The sequence below is a fragment of the Babylonia areolata genome, chromosome 9, assembly GCF_041734735.1.
Source record: "Babylonia areolata isolate BAREFJ2019XMU chromosome 9, ASM4173473v1, whole genome shotgun sequence".
Lineage (NCBI taxonomy): Eukaryota > Metazoa > Mollusca > Gastropoda > Neogastropoda > Buccinidae > Babylonia > Babylonia areolata.
This window is the reverse complement of record NC_134884.1, coordinates 28,761,749-28,781,748: the sequence shown is the minus strand read 5'-3', so window position 1 is coordinate 28,781,748 and position 20,000 is coordinate 28,761,749. Positions and strand designations below refer to the sequence as shown.

The 20,000-nt window shown below is 40.6% G+C and overlaps 1 protein-coding gene across 1 annotated transcript in view; it reads left to right on the top strand.

Moving 5' to 3' along the window:
* The window catches only part of LOC143285819 (C-Maf-inducing protein-like), a 71,801-nt gene that overhangs the window by 27,018 nt on the left and 24,783 nt on the right, over positions 1-20,000 (top strand). The window contains exons 5-9 of the mRNA XM_076593248.1: positions 5,782-5,871; positions 7,282-7,392; positions 7,924-8,004; positions 10,994-11,097; positions 17,844-17,945. Of these exons, the coding sequence (XP_076449363.1) occupies positions 5,782-5,871; positions 7,282-7,392; positions 7,924-8,004; positions 10,994-11,097; positions 17,844-17,945 (488 nt within the window). The remainder of the gene's footprint in view (positions 1-5,781; positions 5,872-7,281; positions 7,393-7,923; positions 8,005-10,993; positions 11,098-17,843; positions 17,946-20,000) is intronic.

Below are 20,000 nucleotides of genomic sequence, written 5' to 3'. Positions count from 1 at the left end.
TGGAAAATTTAAATTGTATTCTGAAAGACATGCACAGACGTAAAGAAGAAATTAGTACAAACTTGTTGATAAAGAATTTATAGTGTATGGGGAAAGATAGACAGACAGACAGACAGACAAAGAACATTTTTTTAAATTAGCAAATTATATACTTGTTCATATAAGATCTGTATTGTTAGGTGAAAGACACATAAATAGACAGACATGATGAAGAAATTAGGAGTTACCTGTTGACACAGAATTTATAGTGTATAGTGAAAGACACACACACACAGACACAGACACACACACACACACACACACACACACACACACACACACACACACACACACACAGAACAAATGAACAAATACCTTTTGATATGATTTGCGTTCTTTAGTGAAAGACACACAGACAGACACAAAGAAGAAATTAGCAGATACCTGTTGATATCAAATTTATATTGTATGATGATAGACAGACAGAAGAGACATGAAGAAATTAGCAGATCCATACCTGTTGATTACTTGATATCACATTTATATTGCATGGTGAAAAACAGAGACAGAGACAGACAGGAAGAACAGCTAAGCAGGTGCCTGTTGATTTTTGAATTTATGTATGCTGAAAGTTACACAGACATACAAGAAGAAGAATGATCTACTTGTTGGATAAGCTGATAAGGTTGATGTAAACAGTACAGGTTCATCAACACACAGTAAGCAGATACCTGTCAATATATGAATAATAATAATAATAATAATAATAAATTACTTTTTTCTGTCACAACAGATTTGTCTATATAAAATTTAGGCTGCTCTCCCCATTGAGAGTGCATTGGAGTGGAGTGATGGCCTAGAGGTAACTTGTCCACCTAGGAAGCGAGAGAATCTGAGCGTGCTGGTTTGAATCACGGCTCAGCCGCCGATATTTTCTCCCCCTCCACTAGACCTTGAGTGGTGGTCTGGATGCTAGTCATTCGGATGAGACGATAAACTGAGGTCCCGTGTGCAGTATGCACTTAGCGCACGTAAAAGAAACCATGGCAACAAAAGGGTTGTTCCTGGCAAAATTCTGTAGAAAAATCCGCTTCGATAGGAAAAACAAAACTGCATGCAGGAAATTTTTTTTAAAAAAAGGTTGGCGCTGTAGTATAGCGACGCGCTCTCCCTGGGGAAAGCAGCCCATCTTTCACACAGAGAAATCTGTTGTGATAAAAAGAAATACAAATACAAATAAAAATTGCTACAGTGAAGCCCCACCTTTATTTTTTTCCCTCTTCTGCCAGCAAGTGTATTTGTTTTCCTAATTAAGTGGATTTTTCTTCAGAATTACGCCAGGGACAACCCTTTTATTGCTGTTGGTTCTTTTACATGCGCAAAGCGCATGCTGCACATGAGACCTCAGTTTATTGTCTCATCCAAATAACTAGCATCCAGACCACCACTCAAGGTTTTGTGAAGGAGGAGAAAATATTGGTGAGTGTGAGATTCGAACAAGTGTGCTCAGATTCTCTCGCTTTCCAGGCGGACACGTTACCCCTAGACCAGCACTCCACATGCATGACTATATATGCTGAAAGACACATGGGCAAAAAGACAAATAGAAGAACGACTTACTTGATGAATAAGTAGATTAGTTAGATGTACAAGAATAATTATGTTGACACACAATGAGCAGATACCTGTTGGCATTTTGTACACACACACACACACGCACACATGCTGAAAGACGGAGCCATCTCGAGGGGAAACAAGACTGAATAGATAAGATGATAGATCATTTCAAAACCTGATTCAAACTTTCATGAAGCTGCATTTACTGTTTAAAGTGCTTGTACTAGGCAATGAAAGAGCCCCACGTCTCCGCTTCACCCAAACCAGAAAAAAAAAGAAATTGTTTGTCAGTGTTTGGCCAGTGGCTAAGAATAAACATAAAACAAACCGAAAAAAAGAAAAATTGGAAGGAAAAAAAGAAAAAGAAAAAAAAAGAAACAAACCAAACAGCAGCAGGAACATTGGGAAACAACCCCAGGCAAGTTAAACCTGGGGATTTTTGCTAACATGAAAATTCACAAAACTGTGTATGAAAGCCTGTTCGGTGCAAATTTTGCCTCTCAACCCCCCACCCCCCCACCCCCCAATCCCCCCCTTTCTGAGGTGCACTTCATTTATTCAGGATGGTGATGGTTAAGGTGCAGAGGCCACAGCGGTTTACAGCTGTTGTTGTTGTTTTTCCATTGTTTATTTCATGGGACAACATCCCCCCCCCCCCCCCCTTTTTGTACGTCACTCACAATTTAGAAACAGGAAATGTTGGCAGGCTTGTCAGGTGTTAAGAACAGCATGTCTGGGAAATGAAAAAAGAAAAAAACAACAACAAAAAACTCCCCCAAAACAACATTACAACAAAGAAAACCAAAGCCTAAAAAAAAAAAAAAAAAAAAAAAAAAGTATGGCTGATAAACAGGAAACTTGTCTTAAGTTCTGTGTCTGAATACAGATGCAGGTTTACAGCCAGGGCATTAGCCTGTGCAGTCAGGGCTTCCTGTTTGTGTAGACATGTATGGGTTTAATAATATTTTATTTTATTTTTATATAGCATACTAGCATAAGCAAGCTCCAAGCGCTTTACAATCGAGTACCTAAAGTGAAACAAGAAAGCACATAAAAAGTAGTAGAAACATAAAAACAGATTCATTAATATTATAAAAACCCCAATGCATAAAACTGACAAAGTAACATACTATCAATACTGCAACTGTTACACTCCAACACTCACACGAACACCCACGCACAGACACGCACATGATTAACGGCTCAGATGACAGCAATTTTCACTTGAAATACAGACATGTAAAAAGGAACATAATTTTAATCTGCATGCCGCAGATTTTTTAAAAATTGTAAAATAAAATTTTGGATAGAAAAGGTAAAATGGGTAAAAATCGGGTCATTCTCCCTTTCGAACCACACCACCACCATCCATCTACCCACTTCCATTCTCCCTACTCTCCAATCACACACACTCACATTGCCATGGGCCTTGGACAACAGCACTATTTGAGTTATGACAAGTATTTTTTTTTTTTTTAAGAGATAAGCTTTAAGATTTACTTTAAAGGTAGATATATGAGTTGTTTGTCTGAGAGCAATAGGCAGAGAATTCCAAGTTGTTGGGCCGAAGACGGAAAATGACCTCTTTCCACAGGAGTTAAGGAAGTATCGGGGAACAGTTAGCTGGGAGGAATCAGAAGATCTCAATGTTCTGTTTGGCAAGTACGGGTTACATAGAGTAAACACTGTATTGATGGAACACACACACACACGGTGTTGTATGCAGTCACACATGATGCTGCAGTCACTTACGGAGCGAGGGGCTGTAACATTGTTTTGGTTTAGTCAAACATTGAACAGAGGTGTGACATTCTGCTGGATGCAATCACTCATAGAGCATAGCTGTAAGCTTTGTTGTATGCAATGACAAATCAAAGAGAAGTGCAGCGCTGTATTGTATGCAGTGACATAATCAGAGAAGAGAGATGTCATACTGTGTTTTGTTTTGCACTCATAGGACACAGGTGTATCACTGTGTTGTATTCATCATTCGTAGGACACAGGTGTAACACTGTGTGTTGTATTCATCACCCATAGAACACTGGTGTAAGGCTGTGTGTTGTATTTATCACTAATAGAACACAGGTGTAACACTGTGTTGTATGCATTGACAAATAGAACAGAAGTGTGATACTGTGTTGTATGTGATGACACATAGAACAGAGAAATAACATCAGATAAACACAGAGTAGAGGTGTAACATTGTATTGCGTGCTGTTACTCTTAGGTTTAACACTGTGTTGTATGCAGTCAGGTGTAACATTGTGTTGAATGCAGTCGCTCATAGAACAGAAGTGTACAATTGTGTTGTATTCATCACGCATAGAACAGAGGTGTAACATTGTGTTGTGTTCGTCATACATAAAACAGAGGTGTAACATTGTGTTGTATGCTGTCACGTGTAACATTGTGTTGAATGCAGTCACTGATACAACAGAAGTGTGACATTGTGTTGTATTCCTCACTCATAGAACAGAGGTGTAACATTGTGTTGATTCATTACTTATAGAACAGAGATGTAACACTTCATGGTATTCATCACACTTAGAACAGAGGTGTAACAGTGTGTTGTATGCAGTTACGCATAGAACAGAGGTGTAACATTGTGTTGCATACAGTGACAAATAGAACAGAGGTGTAACATTGTGTTACATACAATGATACATAGAACAGAGGTGTAACATTGGTTTGTATTCATCACACACAGAACATAGTTGTAACATTGTGTTGTAGTCATCACACATGTAACAGAGGTATAACATTGTGTTGTAGTCATTACACATACAAAATGTAACATTGTGTTGTATCCATCACGCTTAGAAGAAAAGAGGTGTAACATTGTGTTGTATTCATCGCATATTGTATACAAAATGCAGTGTAACATTTTGTAGTAGTCATCATATAGAACAGAGGTGTAACATTGTGTTGTATTCATCACACATACAAAATGTAACATTGTGTTGTATTCATCACACATACAGCGTGTAACATGCTGTTGTATTCACCATACATAGAAAATGTAGCATTGTTTTGTATTTATCACACACAGAACAGAGGTGTAACTTTGTGTTGTATTAATCACATATAGAACATGTTACATTGTGTTGTATTATTCACACATAGAACAGAGGTGTAAAATTATGTTTTATTCATCACACATAGAACATGTAACTTTGTGTTGTAATTTGTATTCATCACATATAGAACAGATGTGTGACATTGTGTTGCATTCATCACACATAGAACAGAGGTGTAACATTGTTATATTAATCACTCGTGGTACAGAGATGTAATATTGTGCTGTATTAACCACACTTAAAACAGAGGTGTAACTTTGTATTGTATTAATCACACCTAGAACAGAAGTGTAACATTGTTGTTTTAATCACACATAGAACAGAGATGCAACATCATGTTGCAGTCATCACACACAGACTTAGCCACTTTAGTATTGGATAAGTCATTGCCCATCAACCTCTGGCATGTAGATTAGCAATGAAGAACCATCACTCTTGTCTCTTTTGGGCCAGTCTCAGAATGGTACCCCTGGTGTGCCTTCAGGGTCATGAGTTCGCTGTTTGTTGTTCAACACCAGGTGTTCTTTGGCCTTGCTCTTTTGCGTCATCCTCCTGGTGTCCAGTGAAGAGCTGTCCTGGTGATGTTTCCTTGCTGTCTTCGCATGGCACGTGTCCAATCCGTTTCCACCACCTTTTCATGATGATGGTCCTCATGTTCTCTTGACTGCACTGGATGACTAGTTGTTGATTGGAGATGGTGTTGGGCCAGAAGATTCACGTAGGGCAGAGGTGTAAAACTGTTATATATATACATACTGCCTGCCACACATGCAAAGAACAGAGGTGTAATGTTGCGATATGCACCGTCACACATAGAACAGAGATGCAACACTACCCTGTTTGCAGTCATACTTAGAACAGAGAGGCACCTCTTTGAGCCCCCAAGACATAATTAGAACCATTATGCTTACGTTTTGTTATTTCTAGTCAGTTTGAAAGCTAACTTTAGATAAAATTAAAAAAAAGTGACTAGGACCCAAAGTGAAAGAGAGAGAGAGAGAAGAGGTGAATGGATAGAAAGACTTTCATGATGCTGTGATTGGTAGAGGAGTGAGACATCAGTAGGTGCATTGGACCATGCTGCATTTTTGTGTTTCTGTGTGTGCAGAATCTAGTCGACATGTCACTTGCCACGCCCATACAGGACGCTTCAGTGTTCCAGTTTCCTCTGGATTTGATCTCAGAACTCCTGCAGCAGGTAAGGTTGGGACAGACTCATTGTTACCTACGCCTGGGAATAGTGTGCAGAAATGTTTCGGGACATTGCTTTGAGGACAGACTTGTTGTTACCTATGCCTGGGAACAGTATGCGGAAATGTTACGGGACATTGCTTTGAGGACAGACTTGTTGTTACCTGTGCCTGGGAACAGTATGTGGAAATGTTATGGGGCATTACTTTGAGGACAGATTTGTTGTTGTTACCTATGCCTGGGAATAGTGTGCAGAAATGTTTCGGGACATTGCTTTGAGGACAGACTTGTTGTTGATACCTATGCCTGGGAACAGTATGTGGAAATGTTACGGGACATTGCTTTGAGGACAGACTTGTTGTTACCTATGCTTGGGAACAGTATGTGGAAATGTTACGGGACATTGCTTTGAGGACAGACTTGTTGTTACTTACACTTGGGAACAGTATGTGGAAATGTTACGGGACATTGCTTTGAGGACAGACTTGTTGTTACCTCTGCCTGGGAACAGTATGTGGAAATGTTACGGGACATTGCTTTGAGGACAGACTTGTTGTTACATATGCCTGGGAACAGTATGTGGAAATGTTACGGGACATTGCTTTGAGGACAGACTTGTTGTTGTTACCTATGCTTGGGAACAGTATGCGGAAATGTTACGGGACATTGGTTTGAGGCCAGACTTGTTAATCTACATTTCTCAAGGCCTGACAATGTGCGTTGGCTTACGCTGTTGGTCAGGCATTTGCTTAGCAGATGTTGTGTGGTGTATATGGATTTGTCCGAACGCAGTGATGCCTCCTTGAGTAACTGAACAAACTGAACTGAACTGAACTGTATGCTTTGGAACGGTATGCGTGAGATGTTATGAGACATTAATTTGAGGACAGACTTGTCATTCATGCTTAGGAACAGCATGTAGAAATGTAATGGGACATTGGTTGGTGAAAGAATTGTATATATGTAAAGCTTTCTTTTTTTTTCTCTCTCCTTTGTTCTGAGATTGCAACAGATGAACTCAGTTGTGGCTTTGTTGGGTGGGGGAGGGGGGGGGGGGGGAGGGGAAGTGGGGGGTGGGAGTGGAGCTAGGAATGAGCAGCGTGGAAGTTATGCCACTGAAATGGCTCAGGTCATGAAGCTGCAAAAGAAAAAAAAAAAAAAGATTTTGTTTCGGATTTTTTTTTTTTTTTTTTTTTTTTTTTTTGTAGAATGGTATATAAGAAAATTGTAATTATTTTATTTTGTTTGTTTTGGTTTTATTATATGCTGTTTACTGAGTGTGTCCTTGTGTGTGTGTGTGTGTGTGTGTGTGTGTGTCTGTGTACATGTGCACATACGCATGTGTGTGTGTGTTTGTGCTTGGGTGCATGCATGCGTGTGTGTGTGTGTGTGTGTGTGTGTGTGTGTGTGTTAACAGAACAATACAGAGACCATTTCCCGAGCAGCCCATGAAAACATCATCATCGCCTTGGCTCCGTTGTTAGAAAATAACCATCCCACTCAGGAAATCTGCGACTTTTTCAGTTTGGTGTGTATGTTATATATCTTCTTGTTGGTTGTTGTTTTTTTTCTCTTTTTTTTGTGCATGTTCTGTGTGTGTGGGGGGGGGGGAGGGAGGGGAGGGGGGTGTATGTGGGTGGTTATGTGTGTGTCTGTGTCTGTGCACATGTGTGCATATGTTTGTGTATGTGTGTGTGTGTGTGTGTGTTTGTGTGTGAGAGAGAGAGAGATAGATTGTGTGTGTGTGTACGCGTGTGTGTGTGTGTGTGTGTGTTTGTTGGCATCTGTGTGTGTGTGTGTGTGTGTGTGTGTGTGTGCACAAGTGCATTGTGTGTGCATTTGTGCATGTGTATTGTGTGTTGTGTGTGTGTGCACTTTTGTGCAAACGGTGTGTGTGGTTGTTGCATTGTGTGGTGCATCTTGTGTGTTGTGTGTGTTTTGTGTGTGTTGGATTGTGTGTTTGCATGTGTGTGTGGTGTGTGCAAAGTCATGTTTGATGTATTTTTGCGTGTGTTGTGTGTGTGTGTGTGTGTGTTAATGATTGCGCTGTGTGATCCAGCACTGCAAGACCTGCCCCCGATCCAGCCTGGTGATGGATCTGTTTACACCAGTGGTGCAGCGAATTCTGAAGCACAACATGGTGAGTTGTTGCACAGCATTTTCTTCTTCTTCTTTCTTCTGCATCTCCTTTTTTTTTTCTTTTCTTTTTATCCCCCCTCCCCCCCCCACCACCCCGCCCACCCACCCACCCCCTTCCTTCTCTCCCTCCAGACCCCCGTCCACATTGTATTCTGCACCATGCGTCTGTGCCATTGAAGGAGCACACAAGGTTTGAGACTGTTTGAAATGATGAACGATGAGGGAAGCGATTATTGTTGTTGTTGTTTTTCTGGAGCAAATATTCATTGTAGGATTGGTCTGCCCCTGGCCAGCTACTGAGTTGTGCTTGATGTGGGCTGATTCAGGAGACCCAAGACTGTGCAGTTGAGAGTCACCCACCAAACAGGTGTACCTTTAAGAGTACTTTGGTGTTTTGCTGCTTAGCAATAAAGATATCCCTTTTTACTATGGTTGACCTATATTTGAATAGCGAGACCTTTTTACTATGGTTGACCTATATTTGAGTAGCGAGACCTTTTTACTATGGTTGACCTATATTTGAATAGCGAGACCTTTTTACTATGGTTGTCCTATATTTGAATAGCGAGACCTTTTTACTATGGTTGTCCTATATTTGAATAGCGAGACCTTTTTACTATGGTTGACCTATATTTGAATAGCGAGACCTTTTTACTATGGTTGACCTATATTTGAGTAGCGACATGAACTGTCCTGTCTGTATTTTCTTGTATTTTATGACCTGTCACAAATTGTTTGGCTGTTATGACGATGTCAGAATTGTTCTGACAAGCTCATTTTCAGCTGGCTGGAGTTGGCCATCTGCTTTTTTCTTTTTCTTTGTTTTTTTGTTTGTTATGAGCCGCTTGGTGGTTTGGTGATGGGCATAGTTTATGTGAGTCACTCTACTAGTCTCTAGTCTGATGACTCCCTGGGGAAATGCAGACAGTGCACCAAGAACGCTCTGGACAGTGAGAAACAGGCCTAATTTGTAGAGAACAGTCAGCCTGCAGACAGTGCACCAAGAACGCTGTGGACAATGAGAAACAGGCCTAATTTGTAGAGAACAGTCAGTCTCCAAAGGCAGAATTTGACTTTGTTGTGACAAGTAAATGTTGCACGTATGCCATGAAGGTAAACGTACATGTGCCATGTGTTGTGGCAAGTAAATGTTGCACGTATGCCATGAAGGTAAACGTACATGTGCCATGTAAGCAAGCTTGTATGTATGCTGATGTGACTGAGGGTCTGAGTGATACTAAACAAAATTCCCATTTCATTTCAATTGTTCCTAAAAAAGAGTTCAGATGGGTTGGCATCTCTGTTTGAAGGATAACAGAAGTATGCGCCTGGCAATCCTGCAGGGAAGTGAAAGTGAAAGGTGTGCATCAGCAGTGAGAGGTGTTTTTCAGCACTGTGGGTGTGCCTTCAGTTTGAAGGCCTCAGGACCATGTACATGTATGATAGTCAGTCATGTACGACTGTGGCCATCAAAACAGCAGACAAGGTGACTACTGTCCTGATGATCTGGGCTAGAATTTGAATATGGATTATAGTTGAGATTGTCTTGCTCAAGGTAGATACCCACTCTCTCAGCTAAGAGGGCTTTAGGACAGTCGACGTTGGGATGGTCCCCAAAAGGCTAGCTGGACAGCAGCACTAAGAGTAAGTGCAATCTTGCCACCTGGTTTGAGAGTCCTAGTCCTTCAGAAAAGACTAAGCTCAACATGAATTCCAAAACAAGTCCAAAGAGACTATTTATGACATGTTGTTGGAGAGTGTACTGTCCATCTGAAAAGCTTTGTACTTTAGAGAAGTTAGGAGGGAGTGGTGTTTGGGATGTGAAGGATTTGGATGGTGGCTGGGGGTGGGGGTGTGGTGGGGAGAGGAGGGGAAAGACAATGATCAGGAGAGAAAAAAAAAAAGAAAGAATAAAAACCTGACTGATGTGTGTTCGAGTACTTAGAATACTTTGTAAAAACAAGCAAACAAACAAATAAACCAGGAAAAAGTGAAACTAAAAGAAAAGGATTTTGTTCCATGTTTCTTGTTCTTTGCCTTGAACACACTGATCCCTGAGACTGCACAAGTCTGGTGGTGGTGATTAATTCTGTCTGCCTGTCACTTCCATCTCAGACTCATTAAATCAGAGAATGAAGATGTTTCCGTCTAGGGGTGGGCTCCCTGTGTTTTGCACTCAGAAAGACGTTTTATGTACGTTGGTAAAGATCCTCTGGTTCCCGATACATACAGAAGAATGTCTACTCAGAAAGATGTTTTATGTACATTGGTAAAGATCTTCTGGTTCCGGATACATACAGAAGGATGTCCCTGACAAGAAAGCCTAGACTCAGCAGGTTACTGGCCTGTTGCAACACCAAGGTCCGCTGCCTGTTGCCAGGCAACTTCATTGCAGCTGTGAACTTAGTTCACTGACAGTGTGTCCAACCCAAGACTTTCTTGTATCGGTTTTGTTAATGAATATGCTGAGAGGCCATGGAAGCAAGATGAAACCTAAGTTTAATTGCACACAACTATACCCAACCCACTGGTGTGGACTCTGACAGGGGTCTTCTTCTTCTTGGTTTGTGGGCTGCAGCTTCCACGTCCACTTGTGTGTACACGAGTGGGCTTTTATGTATGTGACTGTTTTTATCCCGCCATGTAGGCAGCCATACTCCCGTTTTGGGGTGTGTGCATGCTGGGTATGTTCTTTTTTCCATAATGCATGTACACTGACATGGATTACAGGTTCTTTAACGTGCATATTTTGATCTTCTGCTTGCGTACACACACGAAGAGGGTTCAGGCACAAGCAGATCTGCACATATGTTGACCTGGGAGATTGGAAAGGGGTCTTATTCCTGTCCTCTGTGAGCTGCTACCCTCTTAATGCGGAGAAATCAACAGTATTTCAATTCTGAGTAAAGGAAACTTTTCTGCTCTTCTCTTGCATACTTTTTGTGATAGTGTTCTGTTGTCTATGTTGCTGTGTTGGGGTGATTGTGCAGGACTTTGGCAAGTACCCGCGGATGAGAACCTTTATACAGGAGTACTTACAGGCCCTCAACTGCCAGAACGACGGGACCAGAGTGGTGCAGAACTTCATAGAGAGGTGGGTCTGTGGAAAATAATGAAGACAAGGTAGTGCTATCACACATGTGCACACACATGCAAGCTTGAATGCAGAGGTACATGCACACACATACATACATGCCTGCATGCATGCAAACTTGCACTTACCAGTTTCAGGTTTTAACGTAAAAGAAACCACACACACCTCTCTGCACAAACACACAGTCATACTGATATACACGAACACAAAGACATGTCGACAGATAAATGTACAAGGAAGCGAGGGCATACCAGGCATGGTCACACATAGATGTGTGTGTACATGCATTCATATACTTGTGTAAGCAAAAAATTTTATTCAAACAAACATTTATTTGAGACTTTTTTTTCCAGATTATTTTTCCAGGCAAAAAGCTATTTCAGATTATATTCCATTCCACACTGTTTTTTCTTTCACTTGCCCCCTCTCTCCCACCCCTAGACAAACATCTTTCAGGTTATTACCTTTTTTTTCTGGTCGAACAATTCTTTAAGATGATTTTTCCACCCAGACAGATTTTCTTTGAGATTGTTTTTCCAGACAAACTTTAATAACAAAATATCACACACACACGCACGCGCACACAAATCCAGACAAATAGCCAGACAGTTCTTTAGATGTTGTTCTCTCCCGCAAAGAGTTCTTTGGGCTTATAAAACAGTTCATGGTCAACATTGTTAGGCCAGAGGGTGTTGACCAGTTGACCACCACCACAAGGTATGAATGATGAAGACCATTCACTGCAGGGCTACAAAAACAGGAGATGTATTGATCCGATAGTTGCTGTTTTTTTTTTTTTTTTCTCTCTATTTTGGTTATTGTTTTTTGTTTGTCACACGACTTCTTTGTATTTGTGTAAAGGTAGTGTCAGAAACGTGCTGACGTTTGCTGGAGACTAGGCAGAGTCCTGATCCTCTGCACATGTCAGCAGCTAAATGAGTGGCCATGCCGTTATTGGATGGTTTTCATCTTGGGTTTCTCTCAGTTAGGGCTGACCCACCTAGCATTTGATTCGGAGGATTGTGAGAATGTATTACCGTTGTCATTAGTTGATGTCGTCATCAAAATTGTTAACTTGTTATTGTCATCATGGTCACCATTATCATTATTATCATTAAATGTTATCGTCACTGCCATTATCATCATTGGCATTGTCGGATTGTGGTTGTAGAAGTAGTATTGTCAGTGGAAGCAGCAGCAGTGGTAGCAGTTTGTAAATTATTTGGGTGTTGCTGCATCATTCATAATCATCGTCTTCATCATTCATTATCATCATTATCATCATCGTTGTTGTGGAAGTAGAAATGATCTTATTAATTAGTGGAAGCAACACAGTAGTACTACAGTTGTAGTAGCAGTGTGATTGCATCACCACCACCACCATCATCATCATTCATAGTTATCACAGTTATCATCATCATTATCATCATCATCATTATTGCCATTGTGATACCAGAAGAATTAATGTTAGTGGAAGTATCAGCTGTGGCAGTAGTGTGTAAATGAATTGAGTGTGATTTGAGTGTGACTGCATCATTCATTATCATCATCATCATCATTCATAATTATCATCATTATCATCACCACCATTATTGTTGTTGTGGTAGTAGAAGTAGCAGCGGTGGTTGTCGTGTGTAGATTATTTGAGTGTGGCTGCACGTTTCATCATCACCATCATCATTCATGATTTTATCATAATTATCATCACTGTCCTTCCTATTGTTGTGGTAGGAGAAGTAGTGGCATACTGGCTCTTAGGACTAAGAGCTCAGCATCTGATGCTAAGCCGCCACAGTGTGTTGGTGTGGTGATGGTGGTGGTGGTGTTGTTATGGGGATGGCGACCAGTGGTAGTGTGATGGTGGTGGTGGTGGTGGTGGTAGTGTTGTGATGGTGACCAGTGGTAATGTGATGGTGGTGGTGGTGGTAGTGTTGTGATGGTGACCAGTGGTAATGTGATGGTGGTGGTGGTGGTAGTGTTGTGATGGTGACCAGTGGTAATGTGATGGTGGTGGTGGTGGTAGTGTTGTGATGGTGACCAGTGGTAGTGTGATAGTTCACAGCATTGATTCCAGACTCTCCACCTCTGTCATCACTTCTTACACCCCCCCCCCCCCCCCCCCCCCACACCCCACACCCCACCCCCAGCCCCCCACTGACAGGCTGTGATGACTGCATAGTTAAGCCTGGAGGGGTAGAGATGGGATGTGGGGGTGGAGTGGGTGTGGGTGTGTGTGTGTGTGTGTGGGGGGGTGGGGGGGTTGAACGCAAGTCAGTCAGTCATTTAGAGCACTGAGTGCTTCAGGCTTTTGTAATGATGATGATGTATTGATTTTTGGAGGAAGGGGGGGGGGGAGGGTAAGGGTAGGAGGTGGTGGTGGAGAGGGTGCTCATTTTGTTGTGGGCCTTACATTGATGAATTATTAATGAAGATGGGTCTTTCTCTCTCTCTCTCTCTCTCTCTCTCTCTCTCTCTCTCTCTCTGTCTCTCCTTGTTGTTAGGTTTCAGTTGTTGTTTTGTTGGTCACACACACACACAAACACACACACATCACACACACACACACACACAAACACACACACACACACACACACACACACACACACACACACACACACACACAGTCTCCCACTCTCCACTCTCACACACATATATATTTATATGTTAGCCTGTCTCTGCTCACAAGCCCCTCGGGTGTGTCTTTAAACATGCAACAAAACTGCCACCACGTAAATGGTTTTGTTTTCAGTGGTGGTCAGGAAGAGACAGACAGCTTTTTGTGTTTTTTTTTTGTTTTGTTTGCTGTTGTTTTTTGTTTTGTTTTTCATGGGTGAATGGCCTGTACCCAAGGTGCCTGGTGGCGTATGATCAGTGCACTAATTGCATCTGTGCCTTCTGCAGTCTGCAGCAACACTGTCAATTATTTAATGAGATGTCTGGCTCACTCCTGGAAAAAAAAAATTCCCATGCTGGCAGTCACGTGGACACGTGTTTGGGCATGTGCGTCCTTTCATGCGTGCGCACATGTATGCATTCGTGCTCGTGAGCGTTTTGACATGTATTCACACATGCACTCTGACACACATGTATACACGCACACACACACACACTCACACACATTATGTACATATAAAAACAACAGCAAAAACAACAACATCAGCAACAAACACAACAACAACAAAAAAACAAGTGGTCATTTCCTGTTAAAGGTGCATTGTCGTGTGTAGGCGAACATATGTGTTGATGTATGTTTCCTTAGTGTAACGTCTTTCCATTTTAGTGATATTAGTATGTTACACACACACACACACACACACAACACACACACACACACACACACACACACACATGTTAAATCATTTCAAAGCTTTTGTAAGCAATAGAGTAATCAAAACAAAGGTAAGAAATACTTACTCTAACTCCAGATCACTTGACATGGGAATCCCACAAGGATCGGTAATCGCACCAATACTTTTCAACATCTTGACTCACGATCTTCCAAAGTCTTTATCAAATAATGTTGAAAAGGTACGATATGCAGATGATATATGCATATGGATGAAACTAACAATATAAAAAAATACCCCTCTCAGATCAATAAATTATGCAAAGAGGCTGTATCAAGAAGAACTAAATAAGCTGCCAAACTATATGATGTCAGAAAATGGTTGGACTCTGCAGCCAGAGAAACCATGCAAGGTTCTGTTTAATCCTGGTTATAACCCAGACCCATTACCCCTTTTTAAAATAGATGGGTCAGTGGCAGAATATAAACAAGTAGTAGAATTCCTTGGCACATATCTCACATCAAAACTGACATGGAATATACACTTGGAATACCTCTTGACAAAGGCTAGAAACAGCCTCAACTTATTAAAGATTGTTAGCAGGCAACACTGGGGTCAGGGTACCTCTGGACTTATCCACCTAGCAACATCGCTAGTACACTCAAAGCTAACCATTGCACAAGAGGTATTCTTTTCTGCACCAAAATATATGTTATAAAATTACATAGTGTAGATGGTAAAGCATATCAGCTTGCTATTGGTGTTCCAGTTCATGCTTTAACTTTCAAAACATACACAGAAATGAAAGTATTACTTGCATCAGCAAAATATATCTTGAGAAGTACAACAGTTCAAAATTCAAATATTACTGAGATCAGTTTAAAATCAAACCTTCATTTCCCTAAAAGAGCACACTCCCTCACGACTATAGGTACTTGCACCTCTGGCATATTTTAATCATCAGGAGTGAACCCAAATCAAACTGTCCCTTGGTTATTATATACGACAATGCCTAAATGGGAGATGAACAAAGCAACATTTGACATTAATTACATAGATTTAAAGAAAGCTGAAGGCCCTGTTCTCCCTGCTTTTATTAAATCTCACATTCAAGAAAATTATCCATATCACCTTAAAGTATATGAAGATGGTTCAGCACTTGATAACAATCAGGCAGGGGCAGCATTTACATAGAGAAGTACAATCATATCCTATATTCACAGCATAACTTATGGCTATATTAATAGGATTAAGTCACTTACTAGATCTTCCAATTACCAAAATTCAAGTGTTATTTTGTGTTGATTCTAAATCTATACTACAAGCATTAAAATTTTTTAATTTGAACAGGGATAGCGTTAACACATGTTTTTCACGTATTTGATGCATTTTGATTTTCGCTGACGCATTTTCACAGCGCTGACGCTTAACACTTACACAAAACAACTTTTACTCCAAGCCGTATCAATGCAACTTTAGGACTGACTTTGCAGCTAGGTTTGCGATACTGAATCAGACGGTACAAGACAAAGTGTCTGTGCATGCGGAGCACTGCGAGATGCCTACGTGACTCTTAACAGCTACAGCCAATTAACAGAGTACGCGCACGCACAACACTGCTTAGCTGACGAGTTTTGGAACAGAGTGGCGTCATTACAGGGCGTGACCCTGTAGCGGGAAAGTTAAGCCTTGTTTGACTGCTGAACATTACTCCGCTAGCCTAGGCCCTAGTGTTTTTTTGTTTTCCACTGTATCTCAGTCACGGAATCGACGCAATATGCAGCGCAAGTTGTCATCGTTTTTTTCGTCTAGTCGTGAAACTATTGCTCCAGAGCAATCTCCGGCTGATGCTTCTGAGCAGCTTGCGACTTCAACATCGTCGGCTTCAACATCGTCGTCAGAAACGACCACTTTACCAGCTAAAAAGCCATGGTTGGAAGTTCACAAAAGATTCAGTGTTCTGTGGAAAAGAGATTTTCCATGGCTGTCGGACTCTTCTGCTGATATGGGACAGTTGTTTTGTGACTTGTGTATCATAGGTCTGACGCAATTTTGACTCTAACTTACGCGTTTTTTTGCCGACTTTGCGTAAGCTGCACGCGTTTTGAAAAAGTTTAGCGCGATCCCTGTTTGAAGACAAGAGGAGTACTCGTAACAGAAATTTGTTATATAATTGATGTTTTGACCATTTGTGGTACAAAGATTAACTTTGTTGGATCCCTTCTCACAAAGGGATTGTGGGAAATGAGTGAGTGGATTGTTGTGCAAAAAAAGCCGCAATGAACATCTACAATGCCATAGAACTTTGAATTCCATATTCATTACAAGAAGGTTATTCTCTACTGGAGAAAACTTGCTGGAACCATGTCAGTAAGCTAAAACAGGAGAAAATACTGACAATAGCTTGTGCAAAATTGATCACGTTTTCTTTTAAAACAAAAGGACATCACAGTAGCAGAAGGCTCACCAGTCTAATATACAGACTACGACTGGATGCCATAAAAACAAAATATATTTCTAATGTGACTTGCATTTGCGGCAGTGAAATTACCCCCGTGCCTATCATCCATAGATGTGAACAGTTAAAACCATATTTACCTATGTCATTTACAAAATCTGCAGTTCTGTCTGCTTTCATTAGAAATGTCTTATATGATAATAATAATAATAATAATAATAATAATAATGGTACTTATATAGCGCTGAATCTTGTGCATAGACAAATCTAAGCGCTTTCACACCAGTCATTCTCATACACGCATAACTCTAAAACTGGAGAAACTAAAGACAAGGAAGAGGCAGGGAAGGGAGGCTATTTTGGGAAGAGGTGGGTTTTAAGGCCAGACTTGAAAGAGCTGAGTGTGGAGACTTGACGAAGCGAAAGAGGAAGTTCTTTCCAATTGCAAGGTCCAGAGACAGAGAAAGAATGGCGGCCAACAGTCAAGAGTTCGAATCTGGGTATGCGTAAGTGGAGTGGATCCGAAGCTGATCGTAGTGAGCGAGATGGAGTGTAGAGGTGAAGGCAGCCACAGAGATGTTGTGATAATCAACATGCTTGAAAAAGTTTAGAGTTAAATTTGGAGCCCAATTGGCTCTTTGTTGTAATTATACTGGTTGACTTGTTAGTTTATTTTATTTTGTTTATTCAGGGAAAGTAGTGATGATTTAAGGCATGGGTGGGGTGGGGGAGATGATGGATTTTCGTCTAAAATCACAAATGTGGATAGACGTTAAGCAAAAGAACGAAGGAATGCATACACACACACACACACACACACACACATAATTGATAAGTTGTGTGTGTGTGTGTGTGTACACGCGTGCCTGCATATATTTCTTTCTTGTGTGTGTATGCGTGTTTGTGTATGTCTGTTCCTGTTTGTGCTTGGGTGTGTGCGCGTGCTTGCATGTTCATGTGTGCGTGCTTGCATGTCCATGCGTGTTCATGTGTGTGTGCAGCATGCACGGTCCAGGCAGCCAGTGTCCTCACCCCCGTGTGCTGCCCAACCTGGTGGCAGTGTGTCTGGCTGCCATCTACAACCTCTACGAGGAGAAGAAAAAGTGAGCGTTAAGTTTGATAAACCAACCCGTCTTCCTGCTGCCACAACACACAGAGCACTTCTTTGTGTGTGTGGCCATTTTGCTGCATGTGTTCACTTTGGTGTTATGATTATTATTATTATTGTTAGTAGTAGTAGTAGTAGTAGTAGTTGTAATCAAGAAGAAAAAGTGAGCGTTAAGTTTGATAAACCAACCCGTCTTCCTACTGCCACAACACACAGAGCACATCTTTGTGTGTGTGGCCATTTTGCTGCATGTGTTCACTTTGGTGTTATGATTATTATTATTGTTAGTAGTAGTAGTAGTAGTAGTAGTTGTAATCAAGAAGAAAAAGTGAGCGTTAAGTTTGATAAACCAACCCGTCTTCCTACTGCCACAACACACAGAGCACATCTTTGTGTGTGTGGCCATTTTGCTGCATGTGTTCACTTTGGTGTCATGATTATTATTATTATTATTGTTAGTAGTAGTAGTAGTAGTAGTTGTAATCAAGAAGAAAAAGTGAGCGTTAAGTTTGATAAACCAACCCGTCTTCCTACTGCCACAACACACAGAGCACATCTTTGTGTGTGTGGCCATTTTGCTGCATGTGTTCACTTTGGTGTTATGATTATTATTATTGTTAGTAGTAGTAGTAGTAGTAGTAGTAGTTGTAATCAAGAAGAAAAAGTGAGCGTTAAGTTTGATAAACCAACCCGTCTTCCTACTGCCACAACACACAGAGCACATCTTTGTGTGTGTGGCCATTTTGCTGCATGTGTTCACTTTGGTGTTATGATTATTATTATTGTTAGTAGTAGTAGTAGTAGTAGTAGTTGTAATCAAGAAGAAAAAGTGAGCGTTAAGTTTGATAAACCAACCCGTCTTCCTACTGCCACAACACACAGAGCACTTCTTTGTGTGTGTGGCCATTTTGCTGCATGTGTTCACTTTGGTGTTATGATTATTATTATTATTGTTAGTAGTAGTAGTAGTAGTAGTAGTTGTAATCAAGAAGAAAAAGTGAGCGTTAAGTTTGATAAACCAACCTCCTTTCTTCTACCACAACACAGAGCACTGCTTTGTGTCTGTGGCCATTTTACTGCGTGTGTTCACTTTTTTGGTGTTAGTACTAGTAGTATTCTTCTTGTTATTATTATTAGTAGTAGTAGTAGTAGTAGTAGTAGTGCTATTATTTGAGGTGAAGAAGTAGTGAGTGTTAAGACTGATGAACCAACCTCCTTCCTGCTACCACAACACAGCTCACTTCTTGTGCCTGGCCATTTGCTGCATGTGTTCACTTTGGCGTTGCTAGTACTAGTATTTTTATTGTTATTTCTATTATTCAAGGAGAAGAAAAAGTGAGCATTAAAGTTTAATAAACAGACCTCCTTCCGGTCGCAACGCAGCTCACTCTTTGTGTCTGTGGCCATTTGCAGCTTGTGTTCACTATTTTGGTGTTAGTATTATTATTATAATTATTGCTATTATTAATATTAGTAGTAGTGGTCGTATTTGAGGAGAAGAAAAAGAGAGTGTTCTGCTTCAGATTGATAAACCAACCATCTTCCCACTACCACACCTCAGAGCACGTCTTGTGTCTGTGGCCATTTGATGCGTGTGTTCACTTTGGCACTATTCGTAGTAGTATTGTTATTATTGTTATTATTATTATTATTTGTAGTAGTAGTATTTGAGAAGAAAAAGTGAGCTTCAAGTTTGATAAACCAACCTTCTTCCTACCACAACACAGCACTTCCTGTGTCTGTGGCCATTTTGCTGCATTTGTCGTTCACTTTGGTACTATTATTATCATTATTGCTGTTGTTATTATTGCTCGAGGAGAATAAAAAATGAGCATTAAGATTAAACCAACCTTCTTCCTATATTATTATTATTATTATTATCATTATTATCATTATTATTATTATTATTATTATTATTTGTTTAAGTGTGCATCACAAGTGAGTCTTGAAGGCCTTGCCTTTCTTGTTTTTATCATCATTATTGTTCGAGGAGAAAAAAAAGTGAGCAATCAGATTGTTAAACCAACGGTCTTCCTGCTACCACAACACA